This window comes from Neohortaea acidophila (assembly GCF_010093505.1).
Source record: "Neohortaea acidophila strain CBS 113389 unplaced genomic scaffold BDY17scaffold_4, whole genome shotgun sequence".
Lineage (NCBI taxonomy): Eukaryota > Fungi > Ascomycota > Dothideomycetes > Mycosphaerellales > Teratosphaeriaceae > Neohortaea > Neohortaea acidophila.
In genome coordinates this window covers 591,388-608,349 of record NW_022985513.1, presented here as the reverse complement: position 1 = coordinate 608,349, position 16,962 = coordinate 591,388, and the positions used below count along the sequence as shown (strand labels likewise).

General features: G+C 57.7%; 10 protein-coding genes across 10 annotated transcripts; 4 read left to right on the top strand and 6 right to left on the bottom strand.

The window, feature by feature from the left end:
- Positions 1-202: 202 nt before the first annotated feature.
- BDY17DRAFT_322976 (uncharacterized protein) lies at positions 203-932 on the bottom strand (the record flags this gene model as incomplete). The annotated part of the gene is made up of 2 exons (XM_033736919.1): positions 203-853; positions 909-932. The coding sequence occupies 2 exons, from the start codon at positions 930-932 to the stop codon at positions 203-205; spliced, it is 675 nt and encodes a 224-aa protein (XP_033590672.1).
- Positions 933-1,073: 141 nt separating this feature from the next.
- BDY17DRAFT_294978 (uncharacterized protein) lies at positions 1,074-2,186 on the bottom strand. Its single transcript, XM_033733225.1, has 2 exons — positions 1,944-2,186; positions 1,074-1,878 (listed from the first exon to the last, which is right to left on the bottom strand). Exons 1-2 carry the CDS (start codon positions 2,055-2,057, stop codon positions 1,492-1,494), a joined length of 501 nt encoding a protein of 166 aa, XP_033590671.1. The 5' UTR covers positions 2,058-2,186; the 3' UTR covers positions 1,074-1,491.
- Positions 2,187-2,346: 160 nt separating this feature from the next.
- BDY17DRAFT_294976 (CTLH/CRA C-terminal to lish motif domain-containing protein) lies at positions 2,347-3,962 on the top strand. The gene is made up of 3 exons (XM_033733224.1): positions 2,347-3,139; positions 3,201-3,389; positions 3,445-3,962. Exons 1-3 carry the CDS (start codon positions 2,564-2,566, stop codon positions 3,871-3,873), a joined length of 1,194 nt encoding a protein of 397 aa, XP_033590670.1. The 5' UTR covers positions 2,347-2,563; the 3' UTR covers positions 3,874-3,962.
- Positions 3,963-3,987: 25 nt separating this feature from the next.
- On the bottom strand, positions 3,988-5,351 carry BDY17DRAFT_309415 (actin-domain-containing protein; the record flags this gene model as incomplete). Its single annotated transcript, XM_033735330.1, has 4 exons — positions 3,988-5,010; positions 5,031-5,177; positions 5,234-5,280; positions 5,333-5,351. 4 exons carry the CDS (start codon positions 5,349-5,351, stop codon positions 3,988-3,990), a joined length of 1,236 nt encoding a protein of 411 aa, XP_033590669.1.
- A 202-nt stretch (positions 5,352-5,553) lies between these two features.
- Positions 5,554-6,502, top strand: BDY17DRAFT_121204 (uncharacterized protein). Its single transcript, XM_033729312.1, has one exon. The coding sequence runs from the start codon at positions 5,798-5,800 to the stop codon at positions 6,311-6,313; it is 516 nt and encodes a 171-aa protein (XP_033590668.1). The 5' UTR covers positions 5,554-5,797; the 3' UTR covers positions 6,314-6,502.
- Positions 6,503-7,974: 1,472 nt separating this feature from the next.
- On the top strand, positions 7,975-9,270 carry BDY17DRAFT_322972 (uncharacterized protein; the record flags this gene model as incomplete). Its single annotated transcript, XM_033736918.1, has 2 exons — positions 7,975-9,171; positions 9,226-9,270. 2 exons carry the CDS (start codon positions 7,975-7,977, stop codon positions 9,268-9,270), a joined length of 1,242 nt encoding a protein of 413 aa, XP_033590667.1.
- Positions 9,271-10,011: 741 nt separating this feature from the next.
- BDY17DRAFT_294971 (t-SNARE) lies at positions 10,012-11,615 on the bottom strand. The gene is made up of 2 exons (XM_033733223.1): positions 10,561-11,615; positions 10,012-10,502 (listed from the first exon to the last, which is right to left on the bottom strand). The coding sequence occupies exons 1-2, from the start codon at positions 11,203-11,205 to the stop codon at positions 10,257-10,259; spliced, it is 891 nt and encodes a 296-aa protein (XP_033590666.1). The 5' UTR covers positions 11,206-11,615; the 3' UTR covers positions 10,012-10,256.
- Positions 11,599-13,494, bottom strand: BDY17DRAFT_294969 (uncharacterized protein). Its single transcript, XM_033733222.1, has one exon. The coding sequence runs from the start codon at positions 13,253-13,255 to the stop codon at positions 11,987-11,989; it is 1,269 nt and encodes a 422-aa protein (XP_033590665.1). The 5' UTR covers positions 13,256-13,494; the 3' UTR covers positions 11,599-11,986.
- Positions 13,495-13,618: 124 nt separating this feature from the next.
- Positions 13,619-14,799, top strand: BDY17DRAFT_294968 (uncharacterized protein). The gene is made up of 2 exons (XM_033733221.1): positions 13,619-13,912; positions 14,030-14,799. Exons 1-2 carry the CDS (start codon positions 13,757-13,759, stop codon positions 14,696-14,698), a joined length of 825 nt encoding a protein of 274 aa, XP_033590664.1. The 5' UTR covers positions 13,619-13,756; the 3' UTR covers positions 14,699-14,799.
- On the bottom strand, positions 14,800-16,797 carry BDY17DRAFT_294966 (P-loop containing nucleoside triphosphate hydrolase protein). The gene is made up of 2 exons (XM_033733220.1): positions 16,169-16,797; positions 14,800-16,113 (listed from the first exon to the last, which is right to left on the bottom strand). Exons 1-2 carry the CDS (start codon positions 16,549-16,551, stop codon positions 14,916-14,918), a joined length of 1,581 nt encoding a protein of 526 aa, XP_033590663.1. The 5' UTR covers positions 16,552-16,797; the 3' UTR covers positions 14,800-14,915.
- Between the last annotated feature and the right edge of the window lie 165 nt (positions 16,798-16,962).

Below are 16,962 nucleotides of genomic sequence, written 5' to 3'. Positions count from 1 at the left end.
TTACGATCACAACGCCCGCCAACTGACGAGTTGGACTCTGAATCTTCTAATGGTCGTTGACGACCCCTGATGCCCCTGCTTACTCGATTGAGCGCGTTGCTCAAAGGCTCGTCCGTGCATAGCTCGAATGATGGCCATGCTTTCCTCGAAATCCTTTCCACCATCATATATCCCGTTTTCAGACCGTCGAGGAGGCATAGGCCTACGCACTCGTCTCATCGAGATCTCCAAACTGCTTCATCCCGCTAATCTGCCCCTCTCGCGGGCCCGAGCCACCTGCATTCTGCTCCTCAATCTCCCCCAACGCACGTCTCCCCGGATCATTCCCGCCTCCAATATTGGTATTGTAGCTCGCATTCGGCGCCTCAGAATTGAATCCCCCCTCCGTCAACCCCTCGCCCTTAGGCACCTGTTTGGGCGCGCCATCTCCATCGCTCACCTGCGACGAGTACGCCACATATCCCGGCGCAGGCGCCGCATTGCCCGTTCCATATCTCGCCTCGCGCTGATCCGGATTCACCGTCTTCGGGCCAGGCGTGTTCCACGTCGGCCCAATGCCGAGATCCTTGTCGCGCTTGCCGTCGATGTTGGCGTTCAGGATGGCCGCCTCGTTCCATGCTTCGCTCGCTTGCCGGGCTTCGGCGTCGGGCGCGGAGTCGAGGATTCGCGCGTTGGAGACGTCGGTTGTGGCGGCGTTGCTGGAGTAGGAGGGCTGGGCCATGGGGCCGCGCGAGTCGCTTGTTGCGGCGAAGGAGCCGCCTTCGTTGACGGACTCGGCGGCGAGGGAGTCGGAGGTGACGAGGCCTGGGTTTTCGGTCTTTGGGTCTGCGAGGGTTTGGGGGTCGGTGGTGACCTGGTCGATGTTAGTGGATGGCATTTGCTTGGGGGTTGCGAGTGAGGCAGCTCACCTTTTGTCCTTCTCCGGAAGCCATGTTGCAAGGTTTGAACGATGAGTTTTGATCTGGTTGATTGCGGTTGCTTCAAACGACTGGAAGCAGTTGATGGTATATGTTTGATAGAAGAAGATTGATGCAGGTACAGTGGGACAACAGCATTCATGGAGCTGTGGATGACATCTTCGGTGCATCTGCCCCGCGATCGCGTGACGTCAAGTTCCACGACGGCAAGGCGGATCGTCACACATCACGCGAGGGCCATTGGCTGGTCGTAGCTCAGGTCCTCTCTCTCACCACGCGAGATGCAAGATGACGGGATGATGTGGTGAAGGGAAAAAGATGATGGCTTGAACCACGTGTTGCAGGTGTAAGTAGGTAGCTGTAGACAGTCGATGCATGTAGGAGCTTCTGAGGGCGGGGAGGAAATCGAGAACATTGCTTCATGCCTTTCTCAAGGACTGTCATTCGCGTGCTAGCTATGGCTTCCTCGTAACTCCTCTCGTAGTCTGTATGAGGTATAGCAAAGCCACGCTATGCCTGCCAGCATACCTCATACCCGACTAGAGTCACTGTGCATGTCTGGTCGAGTGCGCTCTTACTGACCGGCAGCCCTGTCCGCAGCGGAACCCTGGTTGGTGGTATCCGCCAGGCCCTGCGTGTTCTTCTTGCCCTGCGACACAGCGTCATTCGGCAGTCCGCCCAAGTTGTCCGCGCCCTCCCTTCCGGCACGGGCACCTTGCACATTGGTCTTCAGATCGTCTGCGTCTGCCCTGAAGGCCGAGTCGCCCGTGGCGGGCTCCCGAAGCGCACCGTCGGAGGTGGACAGATCGCCGGTGGCAACGTCGCTAGAGCTAATGTTGACGTTGCGCGCGTCGGCGCTGTTGAAGTCGGAGGGGCCCGGCGGGTCGTCGGGAAGGGGGAGGTTTGCTTGACGCTCGGCGATGATGTCGGCCTTGTCTTTGCTAGATTTGTCGAGGATGGACTGGGGAGGCGTCAGTACTTCTGCATTGGCCCTGAGACAACGTTGTGATCGGCCATGCAACTCACCTGCATCATAGCTGCCTCAGAGCCCTTTGGCACGTTGCCATCGTGAGCCTTGGATGTGCGAGACTCGGCCTTTTGGATGTCGGCCTCGGTCATGCCAAAGGTTTTGTCAGACATGTTTGCGGGTTGGATTGGATTCGTTTGGACAAAGTAGTGGAGGAGTAGATGGATGGAATTGAAGAGTACAAGATTTACATGCAGGTACAGCTGGAGCTTTTTGAAACCCGGGTTGATCGTGTGTGGGTGTGACGGCGCGCATGACGTATCTATGACTGCGCGTGGGGAAGGCGCCGCGGAAGGCACCACAGCTCGCCTGGCGGTCTAAGCGGCATTTCGCGAGAAGCTCATGGAAACAGCGAGGTTTCATCGCATTTGGTTAAGATGGCGGGCGGGATTTACGGGGTCATATTGATTAAGAATTGGCTAATCATGTGCCCCGCGCCAACTTAGCACTTCACTTCTCCAAGTCTCTCACTATGTCTGCATGTCGACATTGATGCTCCTCAGCTTTTGAGCTTCCTCTGACCAGCGGACGGGCCTTGCATCACACTCCATGATTCTGACCATCTAGAAGCCACATACTATCCAAGTGACCTCGCAAATCGTGCCAACCCTCCGCCAACATGGCAGAGTTCACCTCGTCCAAACTGGACGCCGATTCTCACCTCCTCCTCGATCAACCCCTCCTCCGCTTGCCCACCGAACTCCTCCGCAAGACGCTCAAATCCGCCCAACGACAAATCGAAATGACGAACAAAAACATCACAAGCGCAACCCAGTCCTTCAACCCACAAGCATCTCCCGCCGATACCCTTGCCTCACTCGATGCAACGCTGGCAAAAGCACAGAGTCTGAAACGCAAGCTGGAAGCGCTGCATGCCGAAGAACAAGCTCTTCACCGCCAGCAAAAGGCTCGCATCAACCATCTGCAAGAGTTGCATTCCATCCCAACGCTAGCGGACGTCAAATATGATCAGTGGTCTCGTAAAAGGCTGGATAGATTGCTGGTGGACTACCTGCTCCGCCAGGGATATACGCAGAGTGCAAAGGAGTTGGCTCGAGAGAAGAATCTGGAGGAACTGGTCGACATTGGCGTCTTTGAGGAATGCGGAAGGGTCGAGCGGAGTTTGATCGAGGGAAGAACGCAGGAGTGTCTGGCGTGGTGTACAGACAACAAGCAAGCGCTGAAGAAGATCAGCGTGAGTCCTTGCACCTCTGCTCCATCCAAAGACCACCAAATCACTAACAACGCTACCCCAGAGCAACTTGGAAGTCGAACTTCGATTGCAGCAGTTCATCGAGTTGGCAAGGAGCGGAGACACCAAACACCGCATGGACGCCATCGTGCATGCCCGCAAGCATCTGGCAAACGGTCAAGACGCCCAATTCGGTCTCCGAGCCGCCGGTCTGCTAGCCTACGGGCCCGACACTCTCGTCGAGCCCTACAGAGTGCGTACACTTCCTCCACATCCCACATTCATCTCGACCTAACCAATACCCGCAGACAATGTACAGCCCAACCCGCTACCAAACCCTAGCAACCCTCTTCCTCCAAACCCACCACGACCTCTTCGCCCTCCCCACCCAACCCCTCCTGCACATCGCCCTCTCCGCCGGCCTCAGCGCCCTCAAAACCCCCGCCTGCCACAGCGTGCACGCCCTGCAGCCCTCCACCCTCACCGGCGCCCCCGTGTGTCCCATCTGCAGCACCGAGCTCAACGACCTCGCGCGCAATGTGCCGTATGCGCACCACACCAAGAGCTACATGGAGGACGATCCGGTTGTGCTGCCTAATGGGAGGGTGTTTGGGCGGGAGAGGCTGAGGGTGCTGAATGAGAAGTTGGGGATGAAGGGGGGCCGCGTGCGGGATCCGACGGAGAAGAATGGGGTTGAGTGGAGTGAGAGTGAGGTTAAGAAGGTGTTCATCTCTTAGGGCTTGAATGCTTGGCTTGAGGGGGTACGTGGTAGATTTTTCATGAAAGCTTGGATGCAATGTGACATGATGCTTCAAAAGGTGAACAATGTGCTATCAAACATCTGCCGCTTTTTACCTCGCTCCCAGCTTCTCCAGAGCCCTCGCCCCAGATTCCTGCCATTCCTGCTTCGACACCCACATGTTCTCCCGCTCCGACATGATATTCGCCAGCACCGCGCCTCCGAGGAAGACCATATGCCGTCTCCTTGGCGGATCCTCGATTCGCACCTTGAACTTCTCCAACCGCTCAGGGTTCCCGCCCAGCACCTTTGTCAACCACAGCTGCTTGATTTCCTTCTCCATGCGCGACGGGAGGCCCGGGTACATTGATGAGCCGCCGGAGAGCACGATGGCGCGGTACAGCGAGCTACGGATGTCCACGTCGGCCGCTTGAATTGTGTTGAAGAGGAACTCGGCGATGCCCGGCTGCTCGACGTCGACGAGGTGCGGCTGGAAGAGGCACTCGGGGGCCTCGAAGCGCTCGGAACCAAGGCGGATGACGCGGCCGTCGGGCAGCGTGTACGACTCGACCAGCACCGTCGTGTCCTCGCTCAGCCGCTTGTCGAGCTCGAGGTCGTAGGAGACGTAGCACAGCTTCTCCTTGATGGCGCGCACCGTCTCGAAGTCGGCGGTGCGGTTCAGCGCGTACCCGCGCCGCAGCAGCAGGGAGATGAGGTTGCGCGTCACGTCGCGGCCGGCGACGTCTAGGCGCCGCGTCAGGTGGTTGAGCACGGTGCTTTCGTACACGGGCACGATGTGCGTCACACCGTCGCCGGAGTCGACGACTACGCCAGAAGACAGGCCTTGGGCGTAGAGAGCTAGCACAGCTTGGATGGCGACGTACACGCCGCCGAAGTTGTAGCGCTCGAACATCACCTCGCACATTTGCTCGCGGTTCTTCAGCGGATTCATGGGCGGCTCGGTCAGGAGGATTTTGCGGCCGGTGGGGTCGATTTGCATTTTCTCGAAGAAGGTGTAGTCCCAGACGTGTTGCATGTCGTCCCAGCGTTTGATGATACCATTCTCCATCTGCGTCGCGCGAAGTCTGTGAGCAAGGACGCCACTTCGAGGGTCGGGGGATGCATGTGGGCATGTCTGTGATCATCAACACCTACCGGATATGTGATTTGTAACATCGATCGTGCTGCCGCCGCCTCATCTCCGCACATGATGTCTTTCAGTTTGATGTCGCCCACCGCCTGCTCTTCTGTTCGTAATATCGGTCGGCCGACGATGGAGGGGAATTGGTGGTCCGGAAAGTTCTGGGGGAATCATTGACATCAGCATACCGCTTCTACATCGAGGTCGGACTGCTAACCTGTCCAGCATATCCGGCCTTGAGGAAGCCGGTACCTCCGTCGAGGACTGCGAGGAGGTTAGCACGTTTCCCAAACCCCTTGAGGACTTCTTATCATACCAATGGGGAGGTCAGCCATCTTGACGGTCCGCGACGGTGTTGGCGATGTGTTGCAAAGAGATAATCGAGGTGTGAACCGGAGATGGACCTCCAAATCTCACTGCCTTGAACGTCCAACGTTGGACTGGCGGGATTACGTGGGGGTCTGCGTACTCCGCGGCGAGGCTTGGCGTTTAGTCAGCCATGAGGGACTGGATTTGACATGAAGCTCTGGAGACATGCAACATGCAGTTCATTCAGTATGCTGTGCTCTGTGCCAGAAGAACGGCCGCGTAACTCCTGATCTATCACTGTCGAGTGTGATCATGTAAGGACAGTGGCGATGAAAGCAACGACCTCGCTTGTTCCGTCTACATGAGAAGCTGTCAATTCTCAACGAGATGGTAATAGAACTGCGAGAGCTCATCTACGACACTTTGGTATACGTCGGTCCCAGCGAGCTGTCGGGAACAACAAGCCTGTGTAATGACTTTTCCAATGTGCTTATTCGTCGTCCTCCTCGCGCCTCGTGACAGCAACCCCCCGGAGCCGGGACAAATCAACTCCAGGTCGCGTGAAGGCATGATCTCAGAGCGCATTCTGCCTTGTCGGAAAGCATCCGAGGGGGCAGAGATACAAGGACGCGAAAACATCACCGCGGCCTCCATAGACGGAGAGCACTGCAGGTCGCAGAAGACCAACATCCAGTCACCCAGTCTTGATCGACGGAAACGACGCATGACATCCCGCCTCCCCGCCGCGATATTAGGGAAAAGCGACGGCGGCATGCGAGAACGATGGCGAGTCGAATGTTGCCGAACCGGGGAAGGTGGTGCCGTTGTTACTCTTGGTATGGGACATGAGGGCATTGGCAGCCCCGGTTGTCCAACGGTCGCACCAGGTCGGCGTAAGCGCCGAAGACGTATCACAAACCCCCAGGCATTGGGGTTGATCGACGGAGAAAAGAGGAGATGTTGCGCCCTGCCGCGCGCTTCATACTGATCTGTGCCGACCCCTGGAACCTGGGCAGGAGTCGGATGAGTATGCCAAGGGTTGGCGACCAAGAGGAAAGGCAGGAGGGTGGAGAAGAGGCAGGAAGGAGGAGGAGGAGTAATAAAGAGATTTCTCTCTTGGCCTTTGCGTTGTAAGGAGGCCGAGAGCCATGCTTGGCCTTGCTTCTGAGGTCATACCGAAATCCATTGGAAGGTGTAGGCGGTAGAGGAGGAGTACGGCATTCCTCCTTACACGCCATTGGTTGCTCTTCGACCAGACGCGTGATCTTGACTGAAGCGTGAAGAAGGTCGGAGAAAGAAAGATACGCCAAAACATTGTGCACCATCGTACAGCAGGTGACTTTACTTACAAAGAGGGACGATGTCATCATCTCATGGATACGAATGGCGTGGCAGGGCGGAAATCGTCCGGTCGCGTGCTTTCGGTGGTGGAGATGACCTGTCCGCCATCACCCAGCAGCCAAAGACACGAAGAATGCAGGGCGTCGGTGTTTGTGTGTACAGGCGAGTTGACGACATGCTCTGGAGCGATCTCGCCCTCGCGCGATGCACCAAGTGTTTGGCGTGCTGCAGAGGAATGTAGCCGCGGTGGACGCGCGCATCTTGGCGCATCTTGGCGGCCTCGACCTGCCCGCCCATCGGGGCAAAAAGCTTGCTGATAACAGACTTTACGACTACTGCAGGTACAGAAGGCTAATCCAGATTGACATTTGATTGCATGCAACATGCAGCCGTCGCACATCGCAACCACGATGATGCGTGACTCGCAGTGCACGAGCGCTGCTTGCCGGCGCATGCTGAGACATGCACAGCTTCACGGCCAGTTCTTGGTGGGCGGAAAGTGGTTGGTCGGAGACTGATGGGCCCTGCGAGGATGATCTTCCCGGAGCAAGGCGTGTGTGTGTAGCTAGCGCTCGTGCATCTCGGCTTCGACGGAACTCGAACACCACGGCGTGACGCTGCAATCTGGAGGCGGGCGCCGGCGGAAAGTGTATGGACGAGGAGAAGACGAGGAGATGAATCAGATCTCGCCGGCGGCAGACGGAGGGCATCATGAATCCGCGCGAGATCTCATGCAAGATGATGATGATTTCCCGCGCCCCACATTTAAATCAAACGCCAACGTCCGTGCCACGCTGTGTTTGCTCCAATTTCGCTAGAGCGCCAATCATTGCTCGGCAGTTTGGCAGCCCAAGGCTCGCGGGCATGGCAGGCATGCCACGCCTCCACCCTGTCTTGGTCGTCGCGCACCTTCCCTCTTCCCTCCCTCGCTTCTCCTCCTCCTCCCATCGCAACAACACCTCCAACCCCCCCGGCAGTCAACACTCAAGGCGAGCCTCCTACGTCGACCCCGACGCCCGGCCCCGCCATTCCACCTGGAGTCAGCCTTCTGCCTCCATTTCGCTCCTTGGAATCCACCAAACACCGCCCGCGCACATTCTTTCCCACCACGCACGCGCCAATCCCGCCATCTTCCCCGACAATCACCACCTTCACATCACTTCACCACACCACATCGCGCGACCCGGTTTTCGCTGCGCACCAACACCAACTACCTCGCCGGAGCCTACGAGGATATCCATACCATCCACCAGCTGAGCTGTGTTTCTCCAAAACATCACACCAAAACATCATCATCCATCCACGACGATGAAGTCCACTCTCGCCCTGCTCGCCGTGGCGGCCTCGTGCGCTTCTGTCCACGCCCATGCAGGCCATGCCCATCATCAACACATGCACTTCCACGAGAAGCGCGTGCCCAACCCCACCGTCGACATCGTCCCCGGCCCGACCGTCACCTCGTACGTCCTCAACGGCTTGCCCATCTCTGTGCAAGAGGTTCGTGAGGGCATCGCGAACGGCACTCTCGTCTGGGCAAACGGTGCTCCTGCCGTGGTAGCGCAACCCTCGTCATACCCAGCCTCCACTGCATCCCCCACTTCCGTGTGGTCGTCGTCGACGTCGTCGTGGTCCTCACCCTCCGCCGCCTGGAGTCCTCCTGCGTCACAGCAGTCTAGTGCGCCGTCCAGCGGTGGCGGTAGTGGCGTCGACACCCCCTTCCCCAGCGGTCAACTCAGCTGCGACACCTTCCCCTCCGACTACGGCGCTGTCCCGGCCCCCTGGCTCGGATTGGGCGGTTGGACTGGCATCCAAAACCCCGGCTCGAACAACGGTGGCTTTAGCGACATTGAAACCCTCACCAGCGGCGGCTCGTGTGGCGAAGGCATGTTCTGTTCCTACGCATGTCCCCCTGGCTACCAGAAGTCCCAGTGGCCCAGCACCCAAGGCGCTACTGGCCAGTCGGTTGGTGGTATTCAGTGTTCCAATGGCAAGCTCGAATTGACCAACCCCGGTCTCGCCAACACTCTGTGCATCTCAGGCGACTCCCCCGTCAACGTACAGGTGCAGAACACCTTGGGCCAGAGCGTTGCAGTGTGTCGCACTGATTACCCCGGCACGGAAAGCGAGACCATCGCACTGAACTGCCCCGCTGGCGGAACCCAACCGCTCACCTGCCCCAATGCAGCCACCTACTACACTTGGCAGGGCGCCCACACCTCTGCGCAGTACTACGTCAACCCCGCCGGTGTGTCTGTCAGCGACGCCTGCACGTGGGGCTCCTCTGCCAACCCGTGGGGCAACTGGGCTCCTCTCAACATCGGTGTCGGATACAGCAACGGCGCTGCCTGGCTTTCCATCTTCCAGAACGCGCCCACCACCTCTGCCTCTCTCGACTTCAGCGTGGAGATCCAGGGCGAGAACATGAGCGGCACATGTCGCTATTCCAACGGACAGTACTGCGGTGGTGCCAACTACGATCAATGCAGTTCCACAACAGGCTGCACTGTAAGTTGTCCCTCACTCACGTTAGCGACTACCAACTAACCCTAACTGCAACAGGTGTCTGTCAGCTCGGGCACAGCAACGTTCGTCTTCTCCAGTTAGCAGTGGCGTCAGCGACGTAGGGATTCATGCAGGCCACCCAACGACAACTTTCAACCTCCCTGCACCTCTTACCCTTCGACCTCGAACGGCCTGTTATTTTTCGGAGCGCCCTTACGAACTCTACATACGATACCCAGCGCATACCTTCCCCGTCTGCACCCACACTTCACCACACCCCACCTCAAGTCTTTCAGTCAGCAAAGCGAAGCATCAACCTACTCGAATCACCCTCTCTACAAAGTGACCCGGCTGGTTCCGTCGCTTTTGTTGTTGACACAACCCGACTCTTCGACCTTTCTTCGGTGCAACATTTGTTACTTTGCTGCTTTATCAAAGGTACGTGCGAGCAGTGCTTTCTGAACTTTTCCCGTTGCGTGCACATGGACGCGGGCAGCGGGGGATTGGGTGGACGGGTGGGAGGAAGCAGGGAGTGAAGGAGGAGTGGGAGGTTCAAGGAATGATGAGCTGCGGTTCTCGCTAGCACGGGGAATTTTTCCGTCGTTTGTGTTGTGAATTGATGCGCTTCTACTGTGCTTGTCTTTGATCGCCCTAGTCTCCATGTCCATCCCGCCTACCTCTAGGCATCGCAAGCGAGCGAGGGGGGAGGCGGGCGTCTGAACGGGGTGGTCCATCACGGGGTCAGGTACGCTACGCTACTTGGCTCTCGGCGTGCATGCGGGCTTAGAAGACCAAGCAAGGGGAGCGCTGCTGTCTGTACATACCTTAATGTGTTTTGTCTTATCGTCAATGCTATTCGCCGATGCCGTCGTCCCTCATTCTCCTTCCCTAGCTTTGGTGTCTGCGTGGTGACACTCGTTGAGAATCGCTCCAATGTCTCTCATTCCCAGCGTAGCGAGCGCGAGAACTCAATCAATCAATAGCGGTCTCTATACAAAAACGCAACGAGCCTGCGCGAGGAGCTATATACAAAACATTACCACCACATCATCACATCGTCCACGGCCCGCCCTCTGCAAACCACCCCCTCACTTGTGCCCCGAATTCTGCAAGCCGAAATACAGCCCAATGACGAGCGCGATGATGATGCAAATCAGCACGGTGATGCCCAGGCACCACCACTTGAGTTTGCGCGCACGGCGCGCCGACTTGATGCCCTGCGTCAGCTGCGTGTTGCCCTGCTCCATGTCGGTGCGCACGTTGTCGGTGCGCTGCTCGATGGCTTGCACGGGCTCTTCTTGCAGGATGATGGTCGTGGCGAGTTCTTCCATGAGCTGGGCGAGGTGAGATGTTAGTAATAATTCTAAACGGAAGGGAGGAGACCAAGCTCACCCGGTTCAACTCGATGATCGTCGTCTCAATCTTTTGAATGTCGTTGTGCCTTGCGCGCACAGCACCCAACACCGTCGTGGCCGTCGCGGAGCGATTCGAGCGCAACGCAGTCTGAAACACGCCCTCGTCCCCCCAATTCGCCTCGGCCGCCTCCTCCTTCTCCGCCTCCGACGCATGCGGATTGACAATCTCGTACTGCCGCTTGATCTGCTCGCGATACTGGCGCTCGTAATTCGCCTCCTCGGCACGGTAGTCCTGCAGCTGCCGCTGGAAGGAATTCTTCAGCTGCTTCACCTGCGTGTCCTTGACGGCGTTCCCGTGGCTGCGCGCGGCATCCGTCTCCAGGAATTTGATCTGGTCTTTGATGCTCGTGTTCAGCACTTGGGTTTGCGTGATGAGCGCGTTGAGGTCGGCGGTTTTGCTGCTGTACGGGTCGCCGAGCACGGATTGGTGCAGGCTGGCGATTTTGCTCACGTTCGAGGTTAGCGTGAGGATGTCGGCTTTGATGATTTCGACGCGCTTGAGGAAGTCGCCGTTGCTGAGGAGCGAGTGTTGCTGCATTGGCGGCTGCTGCTGCTGGTGCTGCTGCTGGTGGGGGATGGGTTGCTCCTCGTAGGCCTCGTAGGGGCGTGGTTGGTATTCCATGGTCGCGCGTGAGGATGGTATTTATATTGCTTAATCCGCTTCGCTTTGATCCGGGTTCCTGCGTCGCGCTCCGTAGTCCTGGTAGGTGTTGCCTGGCAGGTGTTGCCTAGTAGGTATTGCTCGGCCGAGGGCGGTGCTGGAACCTCGACCCCGCCTCCTGCGCGTCTGCTATGCGCGCGCCCGTCTGGATCCAAGCAACAGCGTCAAGCCCAGGTCACGATGCAACGATGTACGCGACGGTGCACAAGTCTGAGCGACGTCAAATACGAGCTGGGTAGTAGGAGGTGACGTTGCCGTCGGGGCCGGCTTGCTGTACGGCCGCTCGGTCGCTGATCAGGTCAGATCAGCCCGTCGCGCCACCACCGGCAAAGGCCGGCTGCGCAGCACGGACGTCTGAATCTTATGGGCGGGATGCGCTGGGCTTCGATGTCACGCCGGCCATCTCGGGCTAGAGTCGAGCACGTAGGTCCGCCACTTCATCTCCTTCTGCCGGGAGGATGATGTCGTGGACTGCTGTTCTACTCTCCTCCGGTGGCTTCGTGCAGATCATGTAGGACCAAATGAACTGTCTCTATTTAATACATACGCTATACATCATTCATTGACACCCGAGCTGCTGCCATGCCTCGACAATGCTCAGCCATATAGAGCAGTACGACGCTCTCTTTCAACTGGAGATCCACCCTCGCGCCATCATCATTGCGTGTCGTCGTCCGCATCTGTGTCCTGACACCGTAGCAGCATGCTAATCTATTCGCCGCCCATTGCTCATTCATCCACTTCACCTATTCCCGCCGCAACAACAGCCACGCGACGGCGGCTCCGGATCCGTAACGACAAACTGATTGAAATCGACCAAGTCCGCCTCAGCCGGTCCCCCAAAATCGACCCCATCGGTAGGGAAAGGCTGGTCTCCACCAAACTTCAGCGAATCCATACCGAAGCCATCGACCCCCATAAGGACCCCGCCATTCGTCACCTGCGGCTGTGAAGGTAGGGCAGGTATATTGGCAGCATCGGCAGCTTGAACGTGTTTCCGTGAACAACACTGCGCCCAGCTGCCGTCGTTCACATTCTGCATCACCGCGGGACAGCTGCGACATGTGCAGCCACTTAGACCGCAGCTTTGGCAGATGACCGAGGGGAATTGCCAGGTCAAGTAGTCCGGAATCGACTTGTCTAATCCCATCAAGTCGGAGGGTTCGACGGAGGTTGAGTTGATGTGTTCAAAGGGCGCGGCCATTGCGTCAAAGTCGAGCTCTGCGGCTGAGTGGTCCAGCCCGTGAGAAGGGGTAGTTGGGGCCGTCGACATCATAACAGAGTTCGAGAAAGGTGTGGACTGCGGGGAGGTCATGTCACTGTAGGAGTGGTGGTCGTGTTGTAGCGCCAAAAGACTATCGTGTTGCCAACTCAGATCATTTCCATTAAGGTGGCCGTCATTCTGCATGGATATGCCGTTCGCCATGACATTAAAAGGTGAAGCTGGGTACGCAGGCGTCTGGTAGCCATTCGGATGGGACTGTCCATGGCCGATATTGTTGACGCTGTTGGAAGGGACCGGTGTACTCGGCAATGACAACATGGTCTGAGGCGTTGCCATAGAATACGGCGGCGTGAAAGACGGAGCAGGCGGGTTCGCAGACATTGAAGACGCAGCATTCATGGCCTCCGGAGTGGGATAGAAATCCACCCGCGGCCTCTGCAACCCCATCAGAGCATCCCACTGCGCAAGCCCAAGCAGACAACACCACCGGCCCTGTTCATCGCATCGGCAGTCCACAGACCGCTTCTCGCCCTTCTTGGGCCGATGCGGACACGCGGACTGCGCCACCACACACTGGCACCGCCCCGACCGCCCGTACGGACATGTGCAGGTGTTGGCCGGGCGGCCGGGCCGCTTGATCGTCCAGAGGATTTTGGAGCGGCAGACCGGGTTTCCACAGGAGGTTGTGCGGTGCCCGCGGATGCAGGACATGCAGGCGATTTTGCATACCTTGCCAGTTCGAGAGTCGATGACTTCGATGGTTTTGAAGGGCTTTTCGGGGTCCATGGCGAATGCTGGACGGGGTTCTATGGGAGAGATGCGGTAGAACGGAGATGGCCAGAGGTGTGTCCATCAGGGTGCGGGCACGTGGTTGTCGTCTCGTGTCATGAGGCTGAGGACAAAGGCGACGGGCTTGGTGGATGAAGCATAGAAGCTTAACCGCACTTGATGGCACACAGTGGACGGTGTCGAGGCATCCGTGGGCATCCGTCTGGTGATAATCCGCCCCCGTTGCAGAGGCCAAGACGGTGGAAGCAACCGACGTCTCACGATTCCTATTTTAAAGGTGATGAGCAAGTTTCCGTGCACGGGCCAGATTGAACCAAAGTGAAGTTCAAGAAGAAGGTCCGGGCCGTGCTGACCCTGCACGGCTCTTGCATGCGTGCTTCACAGGAAAAATGTACCTGCATTTTAGAATAATTTCTGGCCTTGGAGGATTGTCAAGAGAGTGAGTGAGCTGGGAAGCCGTACTCGGGCAGCATCTTAATCTCTGCCTCCGAGGCCCAGATGTCCGATGGCGACGCCTCACAGGATGGCGAGCTGAACATCTTCGAAGCCCCGGAGGGCTACTACCCCCCCGAAAAGCAGCCAACATCCGCCTCATATCGCACCCTGAGCGGCGTAGAACTGCGTCTCCGTCTCATAGGCCACAGTCCTCTCTGGGTAGGTCTTGATTCCCTCCATCTCAGTCTTCTTCTTCCCCCTTGAACGGAAAGAAAACCCTCTCAGACGAGACTTTGAGCTCGATGAAACGGACAACAGCAAACTAATCCAACACAGGGCCACCTCCTGTGGAACGCCGGCCGCACCCTTGCCACATACCTCGAACAACATGCCCAAACCCTCATAGCCAACAAGACAGTCCTCGAGCTCGGCGCCGGCGCCGGCCTCCCAAGCCTCATCTGCGCCCTGCACGGCGCCCAAAAGGTGCTCGTGACAGACTACCCAGAAGCAGAATTGATCGAGAACCTGCGCCTCAACGTTGCGTCGCATGCGCACTTGTTCCCTCAAGCCAAAGGGGAGGGAGTCATTTATGCCGAGGGGTATTTGTGGGGTGCAGAGGCGAGGGGTTTGCTTGATTATCTCTCTCCTGCCGCACCAGGTTCACAAGCAGGCTTCGATCTGTTGATTCTTGGCGACCTCCTCTTCAACCACTCCGAGCACGCCAAACTCCTTAGCACCGTCCGCTTCACGCTAAAGCGCAGCGCATCAGCACAAGCGCTCGTCTTCTTCACGCCCTACCGGCCCTGGCTGCTGGAAGCAGATCTCGCGTTCTTCGACTTGGCGCGCGCGGGCGGGTTCGTGGTGGAGAAGTTGATGGAGCATGTGATGGAGCAGGTCATGTTCGATGAGGATCCCGGGGATGAGGGGCTGCGCAGGACGGTTTTTGGGTACTCTCTGCGGTGGGATTTGGCGGGAGAGACAGATGGGAAAGGCGGAGAGGCTTGATCTCTGCCTGTCCGTGGTGCGGTAACTACGGTACATACACACGCAGACCGTGTCTACTGCTTGATTAGAACGCTATTCAGAACGCCTACCATTCCCGGCAATGCATTCCATCGCTTCGCAATCGTGGTATCTATAGCCCGCCAAGCTCTCCAAGTCTCAAGGCGAGCTGTTCCATCCGTTCCTCCGTCCGTCGAATCTCGAGACACAACAGCTCCATCTAGCTTTCCATGCTAACCTCCTTGGGAAGCACGTTCCTCGAATTCTTCATGACCGTCTTCAACATCTTCTCCACATGATCCCAGTCCGAAGTGTCGAGCTTCGTCGGCTCGACCTGGAAGTGACTGCAGATCTTCATGAGATTCTCCCAGCTTCTGCGATCGTGCACGAAGCTGAGAGCAGCACCGGTGCGTCCAAATCGCCCCGTACGCCCGATGCGATGGAGGTAGGTTTCGAAGTCTGGGAGCCCGCCGGGAAGCTCGGGGATGTCGTAGTTGATGACCATGGTGACCGTCTGCACGTCGATGCCACGGGAGAGCACGTTGGTGGTGATGAGAACTTTGGCTTCGCCGTTGCGGAATTTGTTGAAGACTTCATCGCGTTGAGCACCCTCCAGTGCCCCGGTGAGGGAGGCAACACGGTGACCCTCGGCCGTCATGCGCCTCTCAATTTCGGCCGCGGTGTCACGGCGTTTGACGAAGATGATTGAAGAGGCGATGGTCATGAGGCCGTAGAACTTGACCAGCGCATTGTACTTCTCCTCGTCGGAATTGCAGTCGAGGTACATTTGCTTGATGCCCTTGACTGTGAGCTTTTCGACTTCGAGAGTGATTTGATTTGCGTTGGGGGCAAATTGAGTGGCAAAGTTCAGGACCTCTGGCGGGAAGGTGGCTGAGAAGAGGACGGTCTGTTTGAGATTGGGGAGCAAACGCTTGGTGCGAGTGCACTGGTCGCCCATGCCTTGCTGATCGAGCATGTTGTCTGCTTCGTCGAGTGTCAAGACTTGAATGCCTTTGGCATCGAGGAGACGACGCTTGATCATGTCCATGGTTGTGCCCGGCGTGCCAACGATGATTTGACCTTCAAGCTGCTGGCCGCGCTTCGCTGGATCCGGAATGGCTTCGGTGACTTGAAGGCCTTGGTCGGCAAGGAAGCTGCCCATGAGGGAAGCCACGGCGGATATCTGGCGAGCAAGCTCTCGGGTGGGAGCGAGCACAAGGCATTGCGGCTGCTTGGTGCTGAGGTCGACGCGGGAGAGCATGTTGAGAACGAAGGCCGCCGTCTTTCCCGTGCCTGATTGTGACTGGCCGATGAGGTTGCGCTGAGGGTTGATGAGGAGAAGAGGAAGCGCACGCTCTTGAATCTTTGAGGGCTTGCGAAAGTTCATGACGGAGAGGCCTTGAAGAAGCTCGGGGCGACTGCGATGTTGGAGGTTAGTGTGAGTGAGAGACGTGCGGTGCGGGGAGCACATACAGTTTGAGCTCCTCGAACGATTTGACGGAGTATAAGGGGTTGTTGGGATCATCTTGGAGGTCAGCCAACTTGACGTTGACATCGAAGGCGGGCTCGTCCAGGCCGTCTGAGCCGCTCATCCACACCGTCGCGCCATCCTTCTGTGCCATGTCTGATTCTCCCGTCTTCTCGTCCGCAGTGCCGTCGGTCTGTGCCTTGGGCAGTGTTGCAGTCTTCTCGTCGGTCTCTTGCAATGGTGTGGTCACTTCATCCGCCCAGTTGAACTTTTCGGTGCCGTTTGCCTTGTCTTTGGAGTCGCCAGGGAAGGTCAATCGATCTGCGAAGGATTTGGCGAGATTCGAATCAGCGCTAGGCTGAGCAGGGGTGGGTTTGTCATCCGCCATGGTGGTGCGAGATGGTCCTGTGACTGTCGAGTGTGCAGTGAATGCTGAGTGGGTGGGAGTGAATGATTATGCACGTAGCCGTGGGGGACGAGCCAAGCGAAGGCACGAAGGGCACCAAGCCCAGCAGTGAATGAGAACAATAAGGAGCGCGAAGACTGTCAACAATGACTGAGTAGGCACAGCCCGAAGACGATGAAGCGAGTCTGTGCAGTTCAGCAACAGTGGTGAATGATGGCCGAGCTGAGGTTGTGAGGTGTTTGAATTTAATGATTCGAGGAAGGAGGGACCTGACGCTAGCGGCGGCAAGATCCGCCGATAAGGGCTTGCCCCACATCCCGCACCTCCATCGGTCTTGGTCGGTGGGGGTTTGGGAAATGCCACGCGGATGGCGACTTGACAGCCCGACCTGAC